The 20,445-nt window shown below is 42.5% G+C and overlaps 3 protein-coding genes, 1 long non-coding RNA gene and 1 pseudogene across 4 annotated transcripts in view; all 5 read left to right on the top strand.

Annotated features, from left to right (window-relative positions):
• Positions 1-3,937, top strand: part of LOC104416348 (TMV resistance protein N) — a 6,617-nt gene extending 2,680 nt beyond the window's left edge. The window contains exon 4 of the mRNA XM_039299610.1: positions 3,839-3,937. Coding sequence (XP_039155544.1) covers positions 3,839-3,937 — 99 coding nt within the window. The remainder of the gene's footprint in view (positions 1-3,838) is intronic.
• A 1,191-nt stretch (positions 3,938-5,128) lies between these two features.
• LOC104416394 lies at positions 5,129-8,048 on the top strand. Its single transcript, XM_039299491.1, is given in 5 exon segments — positions 5,129-5,254; positions 5,256-5,291; positions 6,540-6,710; positions 7,354-7,479; positions 7,599-8,048. Coding segments are annotated over 4 exon segments (351 nt in total). The 5' UTR covers positions 5,129-5,194; the 3' UTR covers positions 7,438-7,479; positions 7,599-8,048.
• A 2,665-nt stretch (positions 8,049-10,713) lies between these two features.
• Positions 10,714-12,701, top strand: LOC120286986 (annotated as a pseudogene).
• Positions 12,702-13,161: 460 nt separating this feature from the next.
• Positions 13,162-15,277, top strand: LOC120286896 (putative disease resistance protein At3g14460). Its single transcript, XM_039299490.1, has 2 exons — positions 13,162-14,077; positions 14,188-15,277. The coding sequence occupies exons 1-2, from the start codon at positions 13,321-13,323 to the stop codon at positions 14,223-14,225; spliced, it is 795 nt and encodes a 264-aa protein (XP_039155424.1). The 5' UTR covers positions 13,162-13,320; the 3' UTR covers positions 14,226-15,277.
• A 1,208-nt stretch (positions 15,278-16,485) lies between these two features.
• On the top strand, positions 16,486-18,639 carry LOC104456701. The gene is made up of 3 exons (XR_005545614.1): positions 16,486-16,725; positions 17,517-17,922; positions 18,436-18,639. It is a non-coding gene; the product is annotated as an uncharacterized LOC104456701 (long non-coding RNA).
• The last annotated feature ends 1,806 nt before the right edge of the window (positions 18,640-20,445 follow it).

A 20,445-nucleotide genomic window follows, 5' to 3' on the forward strand; every position in this document is an offset into this window, starting at 1 on the left:
TCCAAAATATTGATCAAGTTCTTTCTCCAAGTTTTATGAATTATTGAAATAGAGTTAAATATGTCAAATTGAAACAATAAGCATATTAATAAATGGTGGATTCATGTTTTTAGTGTATATTCATTCTAGGCTTTTCTAATTAATTATTTATTTATTTATGATTTTTCGAATTAATTTGATTGAAATAATCATAAAAATAATAATTTGTTATGTATATACAACGGTCTCAACGTATTGAAATTTTCTGTTTTTTGAGAAACGCACGCTACTGCCAAGCACAGGTCGGGTTCGTGCCACATGTTAGTGTTGGTGCTACTTAGGTCCCGATTACTCAATCACATTCGAAAGTGTAAGATTATATTTCCTTTTAAAAAGAAAAAAAAACTGAAATTACCTTTTTAACGAATCGATAAAAGAAGAAAATACATGAAATTCTCGAGGAATGAACGAATTTGGAAATCTATATCGGAGATGTGGAGGAATCGAGAGATCCTCTTCTGATTTTATTTTGTCGGTGGTTTTTTTTATCATTTTATTTACCGATGGACAACTAATATCCGACTTAATCTATTTATAAAATCTCTCTAGTTTTTACTTTTTAGTACTTGTGTTACGCGACCGTAACCACAATAATAGGGGGAACAGATGTTCTTAAATTTAAATTGTTTTTGGTGGGGGAGGGGAAGAATGACGTCATGGCGCACGTCTGATGTGGCGTGGGATTGGTCGGATCTCATCGTCGTCGCGGTAGTTGGTGGTGCTGCCCATGTAAATGTAATGCGCACGTTGTTTGGGACATTAGCCACAGCGGTCATGTGGTCTGATACTCGAATCAAAGGCAAGAGCTACTGAGCAAATTCACCTTTTTTATATTCTCCACGGATAGATCCGATAGATAGCAGCTACCTAAGGCGCTTTGAAAGAAGTGGCCCCTTAGGCCGAGAAAGGATTGACACCCCCTTCTCTGGCTTACAGCCTGCCTAGCTGCCCATCATCGTTCCGCCCGCTGGCCTATTGGGATTCACGGCTTGCCGAACCACGAAACGAAAAAGAGCTTCGGATTAAGGAAAAGCCATAGGCCAATTGCCAATCTCTTGGGGCAGGTTCTCTTTAACCGGTCTTTGTAACATCTGCTGATGTACCTCATAGTTGGGCTGTACATACAGGGAGCTCTCTACAGTATCTATGCTACCTGCTAGTTCCTGTGGCCCATAGCATTACACTTTACAGAGCAGGCAAAAACCGCGGGTTTGACTGGGTCAAACATCGGACATCGGTTCTTCTTGGGATACATCCCCCTAGAATAATGCACGCGAGCGCCATGTGATATGGAGAGATATCTATTTTAATGTTTTCTGTTTTGAGACATTAATTTCCCAATACTTTTTAATTTTCGTAAAAAGGATTTGCGCAATGGAAATTGGTCGGGATGTGTGAAATACGGGCTAAATCTTGGATTTCCGAAATTGAAATTGGATGAAAAGAAACGTAAGATTCTGGTGAAGCTTAATAGCCGTTGGAAATTGATAGTGAAAATATGTAGGTGGGCTCTTGATGAGAAAATAGGATAGAAATCAAAGTGGATAGTGGATTTGGGGATTGCAAACATTGCATCATGAAATAGTACTAGAAAAATGTTACTGCAATCCATTTATTCCACAAAAAATTAATGATTTGAAAAAAAAAATGAACTCAATGAACAATACTAATCACAACCAAGAGCCAACTATCGGCTCCCTAGGAGCAAACCTTGGACACTGTGCCAAAACTTGCGATCTCGACACTTTAATCGAGAAGGACATATTTCATATTAAGGTTAAAATTACATGGTATCGGCACAAGACACAACAAACTCAAGATGCATAACATATATAAGGTCGAACGACATGAGATTTTGTAATACTTTTTTTTTGCCGCCCCGATCGGAGTTAATACGTTGGCTAATCATTAATGCCGATCATCACTACCAAATTTAGAGTTGATGACTGGGTGAGGCCAGGGGTGTCAAAACCCGACCCGACGAATCTGACCCGACCCGAACACGAATCTCGAACATGAAACAACATAAAACATGTTTTGTGTTCCCGGGTCGTCGAACAAAAATGAAACAAGCGGAAAACATGTTTCGGCCGGGGCTGAGGGCTTGAACATTGTTCGACCTCGAAACACGTTAACACCCTTGTTCCAATTTCCAAACGAGTCACCAAACACAAACACTAAACACTAAACAGACGTGTTTTCGAGAACCCCTCCCCTTCGGCTTCTTCTCCGACGACTGCGCTTCTCGTGGATTCCGCTGCCGCCCTCCGATCGACGCGCCTCCGCCTCGCCGTCGCCTTCCCCACCCCTCGTCTCAACGCCGGAACCCTAGCCGCCGCCTATTCCTATTGTTTTAGTGGAAAACGCTGGAGCTGTGTGGCTCGGTTTTCCTCAGAGTCGGGAGAAAATCTGCCGCGATTTCTCGCCCGCGCGGCTTGACGATCCAGGGTCTTTAAATTCGTCGGCAGGCGTCGGTCAAATCGGGAAGCTCACGACAGAGACGGGTGGAGTTTAGACGCCCAGGAAAAGAAGCAAGAAAGGAAAGCTCTGTTCACGAACCCGAAGAAACAGAGGGTTGGACTCCGAGCTCTTCTCGTTCTTGGTAAGGTTTCGTTCTTCAGACGCCATCTCTGCTCTTTTTTGGTTTCTTGGATGCTTATCTTCCATTGGTGTTTCTTTCTTTCTTTTGGGTATATCGTGGTTTTGCGGTGTCTCGTCTGGTGCTCTGGTTCTCGGTTCTTTCCGTTGTTCTTGAAGTTCATGAACAGAACAGGGAGGGTCAGCGTCCCGGAGGGGGTGATTGGGTCGGTTTTATTGGGAATTTCTCTGTATGCTAAACTATTGGCGGGGAAGAGTATTCTTTTCCGGACCTTCGCTTGCTAAAGCAGAATCTGGGACTTCTTTTGGGTCTCGGAACTGTCATGCTTTTGCATAAAGTTTGTTAATTTGTTATGAGAAAACTTGACCTAAGCATGTGTTGCAGAAAACCCATTCAGTTGGGATGACAAGTTAACGGACAGCTTCCGGTTATTTATTTGTTTGACACTTTGAGAATAGTGAGTGACGCATTTGTCTTTCTGTCTGTTGGACTCCTATAAGAGATTTGTTTAACCGTTTGTCTATATATCACTTCCAAGTTTCCTCTCCTTGACCTTTGAGGATACTGGATTTTGGTAGCTTTTCCTATAAGGGAATTATCATGAGGATGCAGTTAGCGTGCACTGTGTTGTGTGTTCTCCCCTTTTTCACTTGCACATATGAATGCTTGTTGATATGTTGCGGATATAGATTATTCATGGCAGACCAATATATCCTTTTGTGTTGGACTGCCAACCTGGAAGAAGTTATCATGATCCCTTCTGCCCTCCTTCCATCAGATGAGCAAATTTGATTTTCTCTCAAGTTTTGTGGTGACCAAACGTTTCATAGTATCAGATATTCTTTCAGAGCAGTTCAATATCTTACTGGTAAATTTTGTTGCTTCTTTACTATTTGGTCTGGCACTGAAAAAGCCAGAGATGGTAAAAGCCAGAGATGGTACAATGATGGCTTAACTAGCCATTTCAATTGTTGCAGGATATTGCATGCTTTTGACATTGGACTTGAATTGATCTTGGTGAGAGTTCCTTTACTGATATTTTTGCTGCCATGAAGCTTTGATGACACCACATGCACAACCCTTTTTGGTTCCCCTCGGTTGGCTTAGTGTGGATTAATCTTGTTATCTCATATCTAGATGAGCATTTGCTAGAACAGTGTGGTTTTTGATTTTTGTGTGCTTGGTGTGTTTACGCATCAGCAATCAACAAGCATGCCTAAGCTTGTAAGAGAAGTAGAAGCCAAAGAGAAAGAAGCAGAACAGCGACAGCGACTTGAGATGCAATCACTGGTGAAGTAAAAACCGCGACAATGATGAATGATGAGTAGAGAATCGAACGTTTCCATGAAAGGAGAATTGTTCCATATGTATGTTTCTCATTTTCTTGTCTGCAACTGTAGGATATCAACAGATTGTAATGGTAGGTGGCATTCTCATCCGTGGGTTGTACCAAGCCTCCGTCACATTAGATGGTCTAATGTGAAAAAAAAAAAAAAAAAAAAAAAAAAGAAAACCCATAAACCCGACCCGGCCCGCCCGGCCCGACCCGACCCGAAACACATTCGATATTCTGATGTGTTTCGGGCGGGGCCCGGGTCGAGTCATAACGCGCAACCCCATGTTTGGGTCTGGCCTGTAACATCAAGACGACCGACCACCCATTGACACCCCTAGGTGAGGCTTGCCTCACTAGCCCTTGGTCATAAGGAGAAAACATTACATATAATTTTGATGTCAATTCAGTAAAATATTAGTCAATTTATCTTGTGGCACGTGTCACACGTGAGTCCACTTATCTGTCACGATCTCTCTCTCCCCTTCCTTTGGACCCATTTTCCCTTCTCTCTCTGTCTCCCCCCTTCCTTTTGACCCCTTTTCCCTTCTCCAACCTTGAGCCCAAGCCATCGCCGTTGCCACCATGGCAAAGGGCACGCTTGAGTCTCCAAGAATGAGCTTGCTGCCAATGGATTCCTATCCCTTTTGTGCACCTTATGGTGGGAACCTTGGGCTGAAGATCCCCATCACTGCCAAGCCTGCCGGCTTTGCCATCCACCTATTGTCCTCTCCTCGCTTCTGCACCAACTTTGTTAAATGGACGGGAGATGGCAAGAAATTTTCTGTGCAAAAAGCCTAAGACTTTTTGTTTTTGAGTGATTATTTTTTAATCGTGAATGCATGACGTGCCTGTGACACACCCGCATTGAGAAAATATGAAGTGAGAGCAAGATTTGATGAAAAATACTTTAAACCTTTAAGTTGCATCCCAAAGATACTTAAGCCCAAAATATGGGGGCAAAAACAAGAGGAAATAGAAAGAAGCAGGAGAAAGAAGTCAAATTTATACTTATTTTTGAAAGCCCATAACCTTATGAAGCCCATCGATCCTCATCTTGGGCCGTGAGAGACCCGCCATTCACCCGACCCGACTTGATTTTCTTCCTCTCATGTTTTCCCGGGAAAACCCTTCTTCCCTCTCTAGGGAAAATTTTCCGATCCGTTGCAAACCGTTCATCATCTTCCGTCCTGTAACAGATCTCGACGACCTGCGAGGCTGCGATGGAGATTCGCATCGGAAGAGGCTACGCGTGGGCCATCGCTGCCGGATTCATGGCCGCCGCTCGCCGCCAACTCCGCCAAGTTCTTCTCCTCTCAGGTAACCCAACCTCATCCGCGCGCTTGTCCGTGCGAGCTAATTCATGATTGTCCCCCGCCGTTCTGCTTTGTCACTCGAGATCGTGCGATCGTTCCAGCTAATGCAAATCGAAATCTGGCGTGTGTGTTGGGCCGTGTCCCTAATGTATCTCCGGCCGAAGCACTCGACGTCGCGTGGCGCGATGTGAGCTGCGGCCGATAGCCGGTGCGCGGCGATACGTCCAATTTTTGGTTGTTTGAGGATTAGCGGGATCTCTAATTGAGGAAAGCTCCTGCCAATTCTACTACTTCTGTGGAGAGTAGTTGAATAGATTACCGAGAGGGAAGCTTGGAAGCTATCCGAGCGGCCTGTCGTGGCAATCGGTCGACGCCTGCTCAGTAGCAGAGGGTTTCGAAAGTTGAGGGGACAAGCATAGGAAATTCGTGCAAAATCTCAGTTTATGAGATGGGGATGCGGACAGAGATTCTTGGTGAAATTTAAAAGAAGATAGCATAGGAAATAGGAAACGCGCCGAACGCCTAGCAGGCAGGCCAGGCGGGGCGGGTTGGGGCATCTGGAGAACTCTGACTGGATATTTAGAAGGGATTACTATTGTACAAGCATCTTCTCGAATGTGAGCTTCGCAGAATGGGTTGTTATCTGTCAGGTTTATATCTTCACTGGGACGAAGAAGAATAGCAAAGAGAGAGAAAACAGAGAATCTGTTGCTCTTCTTTTTTCCCCAGTGGGTAAGTGCATCTGTTATTTGTGGTGTCATTAGCTGCAGTTGTCAGCATTTCCTAGTCAACTCAGTCTGAGATCTGGTGCTTTTGCAGTGAACTAGTTAAGTGCTACCGTAAATGGAGTTCATTTGGTCGTATCTACCGTTAAATCGTCATTCCCTGTTTGATTCTCTTTGCGAGAAAAATGTTTCAATGTCTGAGTCCAGTTAATTAGATTCCTTGAACTTGACCAATGAGTGGTTACTGCACTGCACTAAAGCCTGTTATTTGACAGGAATCTTTTCCTCATGCTCCTCCTTTTCCTCCATTTCTTTTGACTGTAGGGGCAGATTGTTTAAAGATATTTTCATGTGTTTACTGATTGTCTAAGATGCACAGTTAAGCATTTATTCTGTCATGATACATCATTGATGAATTTTCCCAGTAACTGTTGCCATTAGATGGGTGTTGTTAATAAATTGTGCAGTTCATGAACTCAGACATATCTTTCCTGGACTAACACCCAGACATCTGAATTTGTTAACAGGTCATTAAGTATGGTTTTGTCATACTATTCAATGTTACAATGTGGGGATGTTATGTCAAGAGCCTAAAGAGTCTCTCGTCTCTTCAAGCCACAGTTACGAACTTTGCGACAAATTTCCTCACTTCTGGATTAGCTGGGTTCTTTTTGTTTGATGAGTCATTGAGATACCAGGTACTTTGATTAACTATTTTCCTGCCCTGTTCTGCAAAGTTATATACTTCAAGGTTTGATTTTTTACTGTGTTTAAAATAAGAGGCAAGCTCTTATTGTTACAGCCGGAGCTGTCAAAAGTATTTTTCACTGATACAAGTAATATCATGACTGCATTTAGTTCCCTCAAGAGAAAAATTCTCTCTATGGAATCGGAACTGGTTATCTTGAAAGTGGCAAGTAGGCTAAAATTTAGGAGTCAAGTTATGCAATAGATAACTTCCGAGTTTATTATCTCATGAATGCATTGAGGGTAATTATGCCATCACAAACGGGGGATAATAAAATGGAGGAGGGTTTTATATTTCAGATGAAAGCTTCTGAGATCAATGTGGTTGCCAAGGAAAAGAGCTAGTTTGCTTCATGCAAACCTGTTGTTCAGGATTCTTGGCGTAGTCTCCACCTTGCGATAAAAGGTGTCCAGTACTTCCTAGTTCCTGATAATGACTCGAGTTTTAGGTTTAATCATTGCTATCTTGACTCACATTATGGTTGTGATATGGTTGTGAAATTGTGATTAAAAGGATGCAGTGATTCGAGATTCTCACTCTACTTAGTCTATGAATGCAGATTTCACAAAATTCACATGAAGTCCCGTTCTTAGTGGTTTGCAGGTGCACTTTTCATAGTGATTGGCGTGCTAATTCTCAGCAAATCAAGTATTGAGAAGAAAACTAGAGTTGATTGAAAGTTCTCAGTTTATGAGAGATACCATACGCCATGCTTGAAGGTTGCCCCCTTTTGCTACTGGCAACAGTTGCTCTGCTGCTCTGGTTTATGCTTTTCTTTCCCTTCTCCCTTTTAAGTGCCCGAACTGCCTGTTCTCATTTATCTTTTGTGGATTTGCAGGTGACTTAGTAGAGATCAGAAGTTCCATTCTTGTGCCACTCTCAAGGAAAGGAGAATGAAGTTGAGAATTGAGGATATAAAAGGGTGTTTCCTTCCTGGCCGGTGATTCCGTGTGAACGATCACTACTTGTCGTGACTGGCAGCACCGAGGATGCTAAGCCAGGATTGCTATGTTACTGTTAATGGTGACTATACAATATAGCTACAAGGCAAGCTGCAAAGAAGACAGATTTGTGTTTAGAGATGGGATCCTATCCTACCTTTTCACCATGCCAAACGAGTAGGCTAAAACATTGGTAAGTGAACCTAATTTAGGCGCTGTCGAAAGGCTGAATGCGTCGTGCGCGCTTCGTGAGCGTTAAGCTAAAAGATCATCTTTACATTGATATAAATCAAGGCCTTGATGTGAGCTTACGCCGACATGTGCTATAAATTTTTTTTTTTTTTTTTAAATGCGGAGGATTTAATGGACATCGGGCATTACTGGGGCAAGGTCGTCCTCTAACTTACCCCGAACTGCTCTTTCTTTAACACCGTCCATTCTTTTTGCTCTTTATTAATTTATAAAATATGAAAAAAAAAATTGATTTTATTGTATAATTGAAATTTTATCGAGAAAAAGATCTTTTTTTTTTCAATTTCTGCTTTGACAAAAGAGAAATACGCGAGTTGGATCTTTCAATTACTTTGTCGAAAAGGTAATTACGTTATAGCGTGTGGTACTCATTGCTATAATTGGATAACAAAATATATCCATGGATGTGGCTCTATAGATGAAATCATGCTGTTATATTGTTATCGTGGTAAAGGAAATAATAGCTTTTCCTCAAAAACTCGGTTAAATGTGTGATTTGAAACATGACAATGTGCGGCGAAAATAATAGCTTTTTCATCACCAACCTAAACTTAAAATTCATAAAATCAATTTGGCGAAAAGATCGGGAAATTGTTAAACTGTACGACTTTTTGGGTTCAATTGTTGCAATAAATAATTATTCCGCCGTTTAGATGACACCTATATGCCCTCTAATAAACATTGCAAATACAATAATTTTGATGTCGTATTAGTGAAAGCATGATATTCAACTTTCGTGCTAGATGGAGTGATGATGGTCTATTTGTTGTTATGCTATAAGATAAGCGAGATACTTAGAAAGAAATAGTAGCCTATAATAAAGTGATAATCAAGAGGGTCTCGTGACTAATCAGTGTCTAAATATTTTGATAAGTCCTTTTAGTTAAAAAGATCGAACCAAAAAATGATCTCCACTCAATCCATTGAAAGTAGGTGAATCACTCAGTTCAGTGGAAGAACCGGTACATGAATAATGGTTAAGGGGCTTTTTCTCCGGGAATACACTCAAATCCATTAAATTACCAATTTTTATCCATGTGTTTTCCTATTTGTTTTGTTTTTTTTTTGGTAACTAAGGAGCCGTTATGGGGTCACACCGCCCTGCCCGATGGCACTATTGGACGTCGTCGCAAGTCACTATTTAGATGTAAAACCTCGAAAAGTTGGCCTAGTAATCCACCCTAAGACCCCCAGTTAAGTCATAGAATGCAACGAGAGAGTTCAAACCCTCGAACTCGGCGATGAGAAAAAGTATGCACACCATTTGCTCCGCCCATGAGTGGGTGTGTTTTCCTATTTGTTGATCGTCAATTGATACATTATATATGTGCATTACTAATACTCACCAATCTGCTTCTTCACAATCCATTTATAACATATGACTTTAGCTAGCTACATGTTGAGTCCTTGCTCAGTAGCACGATGTAACTAATATTAAATTTAACCATAAAGTTATTAAATAATTAGGCAAAACTAAATTGGATTAGGATAGATTGTTTTGTTCTATAGGCTTTTGTTGGCTTGGCAGTCGTTGGGCCACCAAACTTATGATCGAGTTCAATTCGATTGATCTGCGTGCCTCATTTTGACATGGAGAAATATTTTACAAGGTCATCTTTCACGAGAATACACGAGCTCAAGATTATTAAAGGAGCGTGAAGTATTCTTATATGCTTGACTAGCTATATTTCCATAAATTTGCAAATTGCATTAACGGTTGTTTGATTTGTGAATAATCTATCTTTAATAAAGAATCATTTGTTTTAGCGTGCCAAAATTAGATCTGGCAAACTGGTAAGTCGAGGTTGAGTCAAAAATGATCCGAATCAAAATCAACTAATTTTATGTGTAATATAAATTTAGTGATTGGTATGTGACTTAAGATTAATTCTAAATTTATTTTTTTCATTAGATTATTGATTTTTGAGAAAACGAGCGGTTTCATAAATCGACTCGTTGAAGAAGAAAAAAATAATTCTCGTTAAAAATTTAAAATTCTTTCTTGTTTTTGCTTCAAGTTCTCGTCCCGTGACCCACCGTCGGAACGAGGGCATGAAATTTGATGAAAAGTCCAAGGAGAGAAAAAGGGCGAAGGATTTAAACCTAACGTGCAGATCGGACGGTCAGCAGGTTCTAAGCAAATCGAATCTAACGGAGGAGACAGCAGCGTCGGCTTAAAGCCATGTTAGATAGAAGAAAAAAAGAAAAAAGGGAAAATCAGCGTTGACCACTCCGCATTTCTTCAAAATTCTTCCAAATTTGCAAATTCCCTATGGCGGGGGCGCTCGTCGGCGGGGCATTTCTCTCGGCTTTCCTCCAGGTGCTCTTCGACCGGATGGCCTCCCGCGAGGTCGTCGACTTCTTCCGGTCGCGCAAGCTCGGCAAGGGGAGGCTGCTGCAGAAGCTGAAGGCCGCGCTCCTGTCCGCGAACGCCGTGCTGGACGACGCGGAGGAGAAGCAGATGACCAACGACCACGTCAGGAAGTGGCTCGACGAGCTCAAGGACGCCGTGTACGACACCGACGACCTGTTCGACGAGATCGCCACTGAAGATGTGAAGCGCGAAGCCGGGGTCGAGCCTCGGGCTCTCGTTTGTAAGGTCTGGAGCTTTGCTGCAGACGCTCGTGGGAGTAAATTGGGGGATGAGTTAGAGAGGGTTCTGGAGAGATTGGAGAGCGTAGTGAAGCAGAGAGAAGTGCTGGGCCTAGGGAAATTATTCGCGAGAGGACGCCTAGAGTGACGACTTCGTTGGTCGACGAATCGGGAGTTTTCGGGAGGGAAAAGGACAGGGAGGCGGTGATCCAGTTGCTCTTGTCAGATCGGGGCGAAAAGAACACCAGCGTGATGGCCATCGTTGGGATGGGCGGTGTCGGTAAGACCACGCTATCTCAACTCGTGTTCAACGATGGTGCGGTGAAGGGGAGTTTCGAGTTGAGGGCGTGGGTTTGCGTGTCCGACCAATTCGACATCTGCAAGCTGACGGCGACGGCTCTCGAGGAGTTCTCCTCCTCATCTAAGAAGGAGACTGAAAATCTCAACCAGCTTCAGCTCCAACTGAAGAACTTCTTGACAGGGAAGAAATTCCTATTGGTGTTGGATGATGTTTGGAATGAGGACTCAAATCTTTGGGATGCGTTCTAGTTCCTTTTATCTATGGAGCAAGAGGCAGCAAAATCATCGTGACGACACGAAATAAGAGGGTCGCATCGGTTGCTCGTGCCGTCTCGACATACCCTTTACGGAAGTTGCAAGACGAGGAATGTTGGGACTTGTTCGCAAAACATGCGTTTGACCAGCAAAACTTCAAGGCGCGCACGAGACTTGAAGAAATCGGGCGAAGAATTGTAAAGAGATGTGATGGATTGCCTCTTGCGCTGAAGACTATAGGTAGCTTGTTACGCTGTGAGTCTGATATCAGGGAGTGGGAAAGTATTGCAGAGAGTTATATTTGGAATTTGGCACCTGGACCAAATGGAATTCTCCCTGCGCTGTTGTTAAGTTATCATTACCTTCCTCCACTACTGAAACGATGTTTTGCCTATTGTTCAGTCTTCCCAAAGGATTGTATATATGAGAAGGACCAGCTGATCTTGCTTTGGATGGCTGAGGGCTTGATAGAACAACCTCACGACAGGACATTAGAGCAAGTAGGTGATCGGTGCTTCGATGATCTTGTGTCTAGATCTTTGCTTCATAGAGTAAGTGATGTCGAATCGAGCTTCTCGATGCATGACCTGGAAGTAAGCGATGTCGAATCGAGCTTTTCGATGCATGACCTGGTCAATGACTTAGCAAGATATGTAGCTGGTCGTTCTTTTTTTAGCTTGGACGGAGGCAATGCACACCACGTGTCCTCAAGCACTCGCCATTTGTCATTTGTAAGAACTCGATATGATGTTGCTTCTAGATTTAGAGTGTTAGCCGGGACAATGAATTTGCGTACTTTCCTGCCGCTAAACGTGGGTCGTGAGAGATTTTACGAGTACAATTTGTTGACTGATGAGGTACTGCATGTTCTGTTGCCGACCCTGAGACGGTTAAGGGTGCTATCTTTATCTCATTATCTGAAAATCTCTACGTTGCCCAGTTCAATTGGATGTTTGAAGCATCTGCGCTATTTGAATCTCACTTGTAATTGGAGTCTAATCAGATTGCCTGATACAATTACAGCTCTATACAACTTGCAAACCTTAATTCTTGCTTACTGTGAGTCTCTCATTGAGTTACCGAGCAACATGGGCAGCCTAACCTGTCTGCGTCATCTTGATATAAGGAAGACATCCCTGAAGAGAATGCCGTTGGGGATGAACAGACTGAAGAATTTGCAGATATTAACTAATTTCGTGGTGACCGAAAACGGTGGGACTAGGGTTAGGGAGCTAGGGGAGCTAAGGGATCTTATGGGTACACTCTCCATACAAGGTTTGCAGAATGTTGATAGTTACCAAGATGCCGAGATAGTCAATTTGAAGGGAAAGAGGTACTTGAAAAAGTTAGTACTGGAATGGGTTTATGATAACAATATTATGCACCAAAATTGCTTAAATATATTGGACAAGCTGCAACCTCATTGGAACTTGAGAGAGCTTGCCATTAATTTCTATAGTGGTAGGTCATTTTCCGATTGGGTGGGACATGGTTCATTCTCTAATATGTCAGTCGTGCATCTTGAATCTTGCAAGCACTGTGTCATTACCTCCTTTAGGACAGCTACCATCTCTGGAGAAGTTGATAATCAAAGGATTTGATGGGGTTACAAGTGTGGGTACTGAATTCAATGGTAGCAACTGTATACCTTTTCAGTCACTTAAGTACTTGGAATTTGTTGACATGTGCAGCTGGAAAGAGTGGGCTTCTTTTGCAATAGAGACGGGAGGTCTTGCCTTTGCACATCTGCAGGAGCTTTGTATTAGAAATTGCCCTGAGTTGAGTGGAGGTTTACCCAGCCATCTCCCTTCTCTAACAGCCTTGTCCATTGAAAAGTGCCCACAGCTAACGTCTTCTCTACCATTTGCACCACTTCTCCGTAAAATCAATTTGGATGATTGTGGAAAGGTTTCTGGAGTTGAGCCTCTCCTAAATGGCATCGAGTTACGAGATATGAGAATCAAGAGACTTTCAACCCTTCCCTTGAGGTTTCTTCCTCCTACCATGACAAGACCTAATCTTGAAGACAGGTCTGGAATAGAGTTGCCCCTTTGCCACGGATGCCATGAATCTCTCCAATATCTAAACTTGGAGTGGAGCTGCGATACACTTATATCCTTTCCTCTGGAAATTTTCCCCTCACTTAAAGATATTCAGTTGTCGGGGATTAAAAATTTGGAACATCTTGCCAATTCAGACAGTTCATCACTTCTCCATTCGATGGCCATTTGTAATTGCCCTGAATTTAGATCTTTCCCTGCGGGAGGATTGGCTGCCCCATCCCTCACTTCATTAGAGTTGTATAATTGCTGTCATCTAAAGTATCTACCAGAAAACATGCAGGCTCTCCTTCCTTCGCTTCGGTCACTGACAATATCCTTATGTCCACAACTCGAGTCATTTCCCGAGAGGGGTTTACCCTCCAAGTTGGTCTCGCTTTCACTCTCTAATTGTGACAAGCTCATCACTGGCTGCAAGGATTGGGGTCTTCAATCGCTATGCTCTCTTGAAACTTTTTCCATTGGGGAACAGAAAAATATAGAGTCATTTCCTGAGATAGGGCTTCTGCCAACCTCTCTTACCTCTCTGCATATCTCTTTCTTTGAGAATCTGACGTCCCTGAACTCCAGAGCGCTTCATAGCCTGAGCTCCCTTGAAAACCTCTCCATTATCGGATGTCCTAAGCTCCATTCCTTCCCAAAAGAGGGACAAATTCTGCCCGCTTCTCTTACCTCTCTGTCGATTTATTTTACAGGTCTAAAATCACTGGATAACTTAGGGCTCCACCACCTCACTTGTCTCAAAGAATTTCGCATAGATTTCTGCTTCAATCTTCGATCCATGCCAGCGGAGGGCTTGTCATCCTCCCTTTCCAATCTATTTATCAATAAGTGCCCTATGCTGGCGAAAAGATGCCAGCGGAAGAAAGGGAAAGATTGGCCCCTAGTTTCGCACATTCGCTGCATCGTGATTGAAGGTGTGCTCGTCACATAATCCTATATCTTGCTTTACAATCCCTCCTTTTACCAAGATCTCACTCAAGTATCTCCCTTGGCCCTACACTAAGTAAGCCATTTATTTATTCAGGACATACTTCGGTCACTCTGTGCTATCCTTCCAGCTAATGCAAATCGAAATCTGGCGTGTGTGTTGGACCGTTTCCCTAATGTATCTCCGGCTGAAGCACTCGACGTCGCATGGCGCAATGTGAGCTGCAGCCGGTAGCCGGTGCGCGGCAATACGTCCAATTTTTGGTTGTTTGAGGATTAGCGGGAGCTCTAATTAAGGAAAGGTCCTGCCAATTCTACTACTTCTGCGGAGAGTAGTTGAATTACCGAGAGGGAAGCTTGGAAGCTATCCGAGCGGCCTGTTGTGGCAATCGGTTGACGCCTGCTCAGTAGCAGAGGAGAGTTTCAAAAGTGGAGGGGACAAGCATAGGAAATTCGTGCAAAATCTCGGTTTATGAGATGGGGATGCGGACAGAGATTTTTGGTGAAATTTAAAAGAAGATAGCATAGGAAGTAGAAAATGTGCCGAACACCTAGCAGGTGGGCCGGGTGGGTTTGGGGCATGCGGAGAACGCAGACCGGATATTTAGAAGCAATAACTATTGTACAAGCATCTTCTCGAATGTGAGCTTTGCAGACTGGATTGGTATCTGGCAGGTTTATATCTTCACCGGGATGAAGAAGAATTGCAAAGAGAGAGATCATAGAGAAGCATCATTTGATTATTTACCTGTTGCTCTTCTTTTTCCCAGTGGGTACATGCATCTGTTGTTTGCAGTGTTATTAGCCGGGGATGTCAGCATTTCCTAGTCAACTCAGTCTGAGATCTGGTGCTTTAGCAGCAAACTAGTTAAGTTCTACCATGAATGGAGTTCATTTGGTTGTATCTACCTTAAATGTTAAGTTGTCATTCCCTGGCAGAATTACGTGAAAAGAAGTAGATGTTTGTTTCTCTTTGTGAGGGAGAAGTTTCAATGTCTGAGTCCGGTTAATTAGATTCCTAGGGCTTGACAATGATTGGTCACTGCACTGCACTGAAGCCTGTTATTTGACAGGAATCTCTTCCTCATCCTCTTCTTCTTCCTCCATTTCTTTGGACTGTTGGAGCAGATTTTCTAGTGATATTTTTTATGTGTTTACTGATTATCTAAGATGCACAGTTAAGCATTTATTCTGTCATGATACATCATTGTGACGAATTTTTCCAGTAACTGTTGCCGTTAGATTGGTGTTGTTAATAAATTGTGCTGTTCATGAACTTGGACATATTTTTCCTGGACTAACACTCAGAGATCCGAATTTGTTAGCAGGTCATTAAGTATGGTTTTGTCATACTGTTCATTGTTACGATTTGGGGATGTTATGTCAAACAGCCTAAAGAGTCTCTTGTCTCTTCAAGCCACAGTTACGAACTTCTTGACAAATTTCCTCGCCTCTGGATTAGCTGGGTTCTTTTTATTTGATGAGTCATTGAGATACCAGGTACTTTGATTAACTATTTTCCTGCCCTGTTCTGCAAAGTTATGTACTTCAAGGTTTTATTTTTTATTGTGTTTAAAACAAGAGGCGAGCTCTTATTGTTATACCTGGAACTATCAAAAGTTTTTTTCACGTACACAAGTAATATCACGACTGCATTTAGTTCCCTCAAGAGAAGAATTCTCTCTATGGAATCGGAACTGGTAATCTTGAAAGTGGCAAATAGGCCAAAAGTTGGGAGTCAAATTATGCAATAGATGACTTCCGAGTTTGTTATCTCATGAATGCATTGAGGGTAATTATGCCATCATAAGTGGGGAACAACAGCATGGAGAAGGATTTTATATTTCAGATGAAAGCTTCTGAGATCAATGTGGTTGCTAAAGAACAGAGCCAGTTTGCTTCATGCAAACCTGTTGTTCAGGGATTCTTGGTGTAGTCTCCACCTTGCGATAAAAGGCATTGTGTACTTCCTAGTTCCTGATAATGACTTGAGTTTAGGTTTAATCATTGCTATCTTGACTCGCATTATGGTTGTGATATGGTTGTGAAATTGTGATTGAAAGGAGGCAATGATTTTTGAGATTCTCACTCCACTTAGTCTATGAATGCAGATTTCACGAATTTCACATAAAGTCCCGTTCTTAGTGCTTTGCAGGTGCACTTCTTATAGTGATTGGTGTGCTAATTCTCAGCAAATCAAGTATCGAGAAGAAAAGTAGAGTTGATTGAAAGTTCTCAGTTTATGAGAGATACCATACGCCATGCTTGAAGGTTGCCCCCTTTTGCTACAGGCAACAGTTGCCCTGCTTCTCTGCTTTATGTTTTTCTTTCCCTTCTCTCTTTTAAGTGCCCGAACTGCCTGTACTCATTTATCTTTTGTGGATTTGCTGGTGACTTATAAATGAGAAGTTACATTCTCGTGCCACTCTCAAGGAAGGAAAAAAGGAAGCTGAGAATTGAGGATAGAAGAGTGTTTCCTTCCTGGCCGGTCATTCCGCGTGAATGATCACTACTTGCTGCGACTGGCAGCACCAAGGTTGCTATGTATTTAATGCCAGGATTGCTATGTTACTGTTAATGGTGACGGTAAGATATAGCTACAAAGCAAGCTGCAAACGAGTAGGCTAAAACATTGGTAAGTGAACCTTAATTTAGGCGTCCTGGAAAGGCTGAATGTGTCGTACGCGCTTTGAGAGCATAAAGCTAAGACCCAACAAAGATCATCTTTACATTAATATAAATCAAGGTCTTAATGTGAGCTTATACCGACATGTGCTATGACGTAATAGAAAACTTGCGGAGGATTTAATGGACATCGTGCGTTACAGGGCCGAGGTTGTTTTCTAACTTACCTCGACCCGAACTGCTCTTGCTATAAGACCCTCCATTCCTTTTGCCCCTTATTAAAACTTTGTTACTTGTATGATCTAAAACACGACAACGCATGGCCAAAGTAATAGTTTTTCTCATTACCAATCTAAACTTAAAATTTGTATTTATTGGCGATCTTGAAAAACTAGATATGCATGGAAGGGTGTTAGCCTCAAAATGTGGATTTTTGGCTGGCACAATAAAATAATCAAGTAACCTAACATTATATATATAAAGCATTTTTGGGGTTAACTTATTAGATTCATGTTTAATGAGTTTATAATGCAGCATTGTAGCACGATGTGAGAATACAATAATTTTGAGTGTGTTTGTTTCGTGAAAAATGAATAATTTGAAAAATATATATTTTTAAATAATCACTTAAAAGAATTAATGAGTGGAAAATATTTTTCATTGTTCATGAAAATATTTAGACATAAAATTATTAGTAATGAAAATATTTTTATTGATTAATGATTATAAGCAATATAACGCAGGCCTTAACGAGAAAATGTGGCTTATTTTTTCATTTCTCATTGAACTGTCACTGTTCAGGTAAGGCTCCGCCCGACAAATGGGCTCGAGGCGCGAAACTGAGGATGAATCAGGACCGTTGCTCAAAGGCGACGGGCTCGCCGACTAAAATGCGTCCGCGCACACCGGATCGCGGCTCACCGTCTCTCTCCTTCGCATTTTCCCGCCAGAAACCCATCCCCGTCGACCTTCATTTACCGCCAAGTCTCTCTCTCCCGCCCTCTTCCCTGACCTAAACCCTCACTCGCGAGGCTCTGCGCGTAATTAATTGGCGTTGTGTTTTCGTGGCTATGCGCGTAATTGATCGGCGGCGTTATGCGAATCCGGGATCCAATTTGATGTTGTGATGAAGCCGACAGCAATCGCGAAGGATTTCCTCTCGAACTTCGCCAACGCGAATGGAGAAGCCAAGTACATGAACGTCCTCGTAAGTTCCTCCTCTCTCGGCTCTTGTTTTTATACTCGGACATCCTATTAAGCGCTGTAGAATTGAGGCGAAATCAATGTTAAGGGTGCGTGCTTGATCGCACGTCGTGCCCTATCCTTTTCTGTTGTCCATGAACTGCGGCTGCGGAGTCTCTTCCGTGTGCAATAATGCTCCAGTACTTATAAAATGATTAACCCTAGATTTCACATTTGAGTCGAGCGTAGTTCCCTTTTTATTTGCAATTTAAATGGCTCGCATGAGGGTTGCCATTCCTGATTTCAGCAAGAAGTTGCAAATCGAAAAATTCGTGATATCCGTTTTATTATTCCGTGATATCTTTCATTCATAAGCTATATGTTTAAAATAGATAGTAATCAGCTAAATAATCGGTGACACCAAATGTTAAATATTTACTTAACATCATTATACTATAAAGTTACTTTCGATTCTGAGTAATAAAAGTAGCACACATTCTCTCTCTCTCACTCACTAACACAATGGTCGAGGCGTCAGACGTGGTCGAGGCCCCCCTCATTGTTGCATGGCTGCTCCCGCTGGCCTGGCTCGTGAGCCGGAGGGGCCGGCAAGTGGATGATAGGCGCCACAAGATGAAGCGGCTGCTGCGATTGGCTTCGGAAGAAGCTGTGCGAGTCGAGCTCAAGGCGTCGATCGTGGCGTGGATAGGCCTGATTGAGGCCCTCATCCTCTGCATCATATGACTGCTACCACTCGTCGCATTCCTCATCCAGAGGAGTCGGTGATGATCGGTCAAGCGGAGCCTCAAGATTGAGCGGCTTTGGAAGCTTGCTTCGGAGGAACCTCGGAGGGCCGAGACCCGAGACTCCATCGGGTACATAACGTCGTCTCCCCTTTGCTACTGTCACTGTCCCGTTTGCTATGGACGTGATACCTAATAGATGCTCGCACCACCAATCGACGTGATGCTAGTGATTTCGATAGTTTGATATCTAACTCCATTATGTACATATTATTTATTTAGGAATAATCAATCGGTCGTGGCATCTGGTGTATGGTCGATGAACAATCACTAGCGAAAAAATTATTGATGTCTAATTTGATTATGTACATACTAGTCATTTAGGAAAAATCAATCAGTCATGGCATCTGGTGTATGATCAATGAACAATTACTAGGGAAATTTCCATTGTTTATTACAACATTTCCTATATACATTCGCCGTACCGTCGTCGCTCTCGCCCGTGGTTGCACACGGTCGCGACCAACTCTCGTTGCCATGGAGGGAGAGAGAAGGGCCGTGGCGACTGAGGGGACTGTGGGGACAGCGCTCCTGAATTCGAGCAATTCTCGAGACGGAGTCTAAGCTCGAATATGTCCGCGAAGGACGCGATTTTCTTCGCTGCTGCGGCTCACGAAGTGGAATCCTTACGCGAAATCGCGTCGGGAAGTCCCACCACCAAGTACGAACCTGTCTCTTCGCTGATGGATCCTCCCGATCCGCGGAAGGAGTCGAAGTCGAAGTTCGCCGTTGCCCGTTGTTCGCGACCACCCCACTCTCAAGACTCTCCATTCAGCCACGGGTCCAATTCTTCGCCGCCTGCGATCGTAACTCGTTCCTACCATAATCTCGAGGGAGATTTGACTACCAACGTCTCTCTCGTCTAGCGGTCTGTGTCTCTCCCTCTTCCCTCGAGCTTGCTCTATGATCATGGGATAGCGTGCGGGCCGATGCTTCGCTTCGCTCCTCCGCTCGTAAGAAGGAAAGGAAAAAAAGAGCGAAAAAGAGAGGGAAAATCACAAAAAAAAAAGAAAAAGGAAAAAAAGAAAAGGGAAAATAGGGAAGTTCCCAGGTGTGGTAGTTTGTTAGGGGCGTTGGCGGATGATGTGCCCACTTAACATTTTGGATCATCATCTCTACTGCGGTGAATCATTCATCATCGAATGAGGAGAGACTTGTGTCTGTGGAGACATACATGACATTCATGATCTAATCTACTTAAAATATGCTTGATGATTGTGCATTTGTTCAAGCTTTAATGTGATGATAACTACAAAGGACATATATGTTTCGCCAGGAGAGCTCCAAATATGCAAATGTCAATGTTAACTGCAAAATCTTTCTGCTTGGAAAGCCTGCTAGCCCTCACTAGCCAAAATGAAAAGAGGAAAAAAAATTAAAAAGAATTAAAAATTTTCCACGTCAACGCGAGTCACGCCTTATAAGATAGCCAACTTTTAAATCAATGGATTGGACTCAATTTTCACAAATATAAAAAATCAATGATTAAATTAATCTAATCTAAAGATTTAAAAGTGAATTGGTATTAATATAATATGTTTAATTTTTTTTTAGTTCTTTTCCCTTAATTGTCATTTCAATCTTTTTGATACAACACAAAATTGTTCCATGAAATGTCACGTCACAAAATTGAAGAACACTACAAACAAGTAAAAATCATAAAAATTGAAAAATAAACATCAAATTTGAAAGACAAAAAACAAAGAAAAGGATGAAGTCTGCAAAGAGACGAGAGCTTGGGAATG

The sequence above is a fragment of the Eucalyptus grandis genome, chromosome 8, assembly GCF_016545825.1.
Source record: "Eucalyptus grandis isolate ANBG69807.140 chromosome 8, ASM1654582v1, whole genome shotgun sequence".
Lineage (NCBI taxonomy): Eukaryota > Viridiplantae > Streptophyta > Magnoliopsida > Myrtales > Myrtaceae > Eucalyptus > Eucalyptus grandis.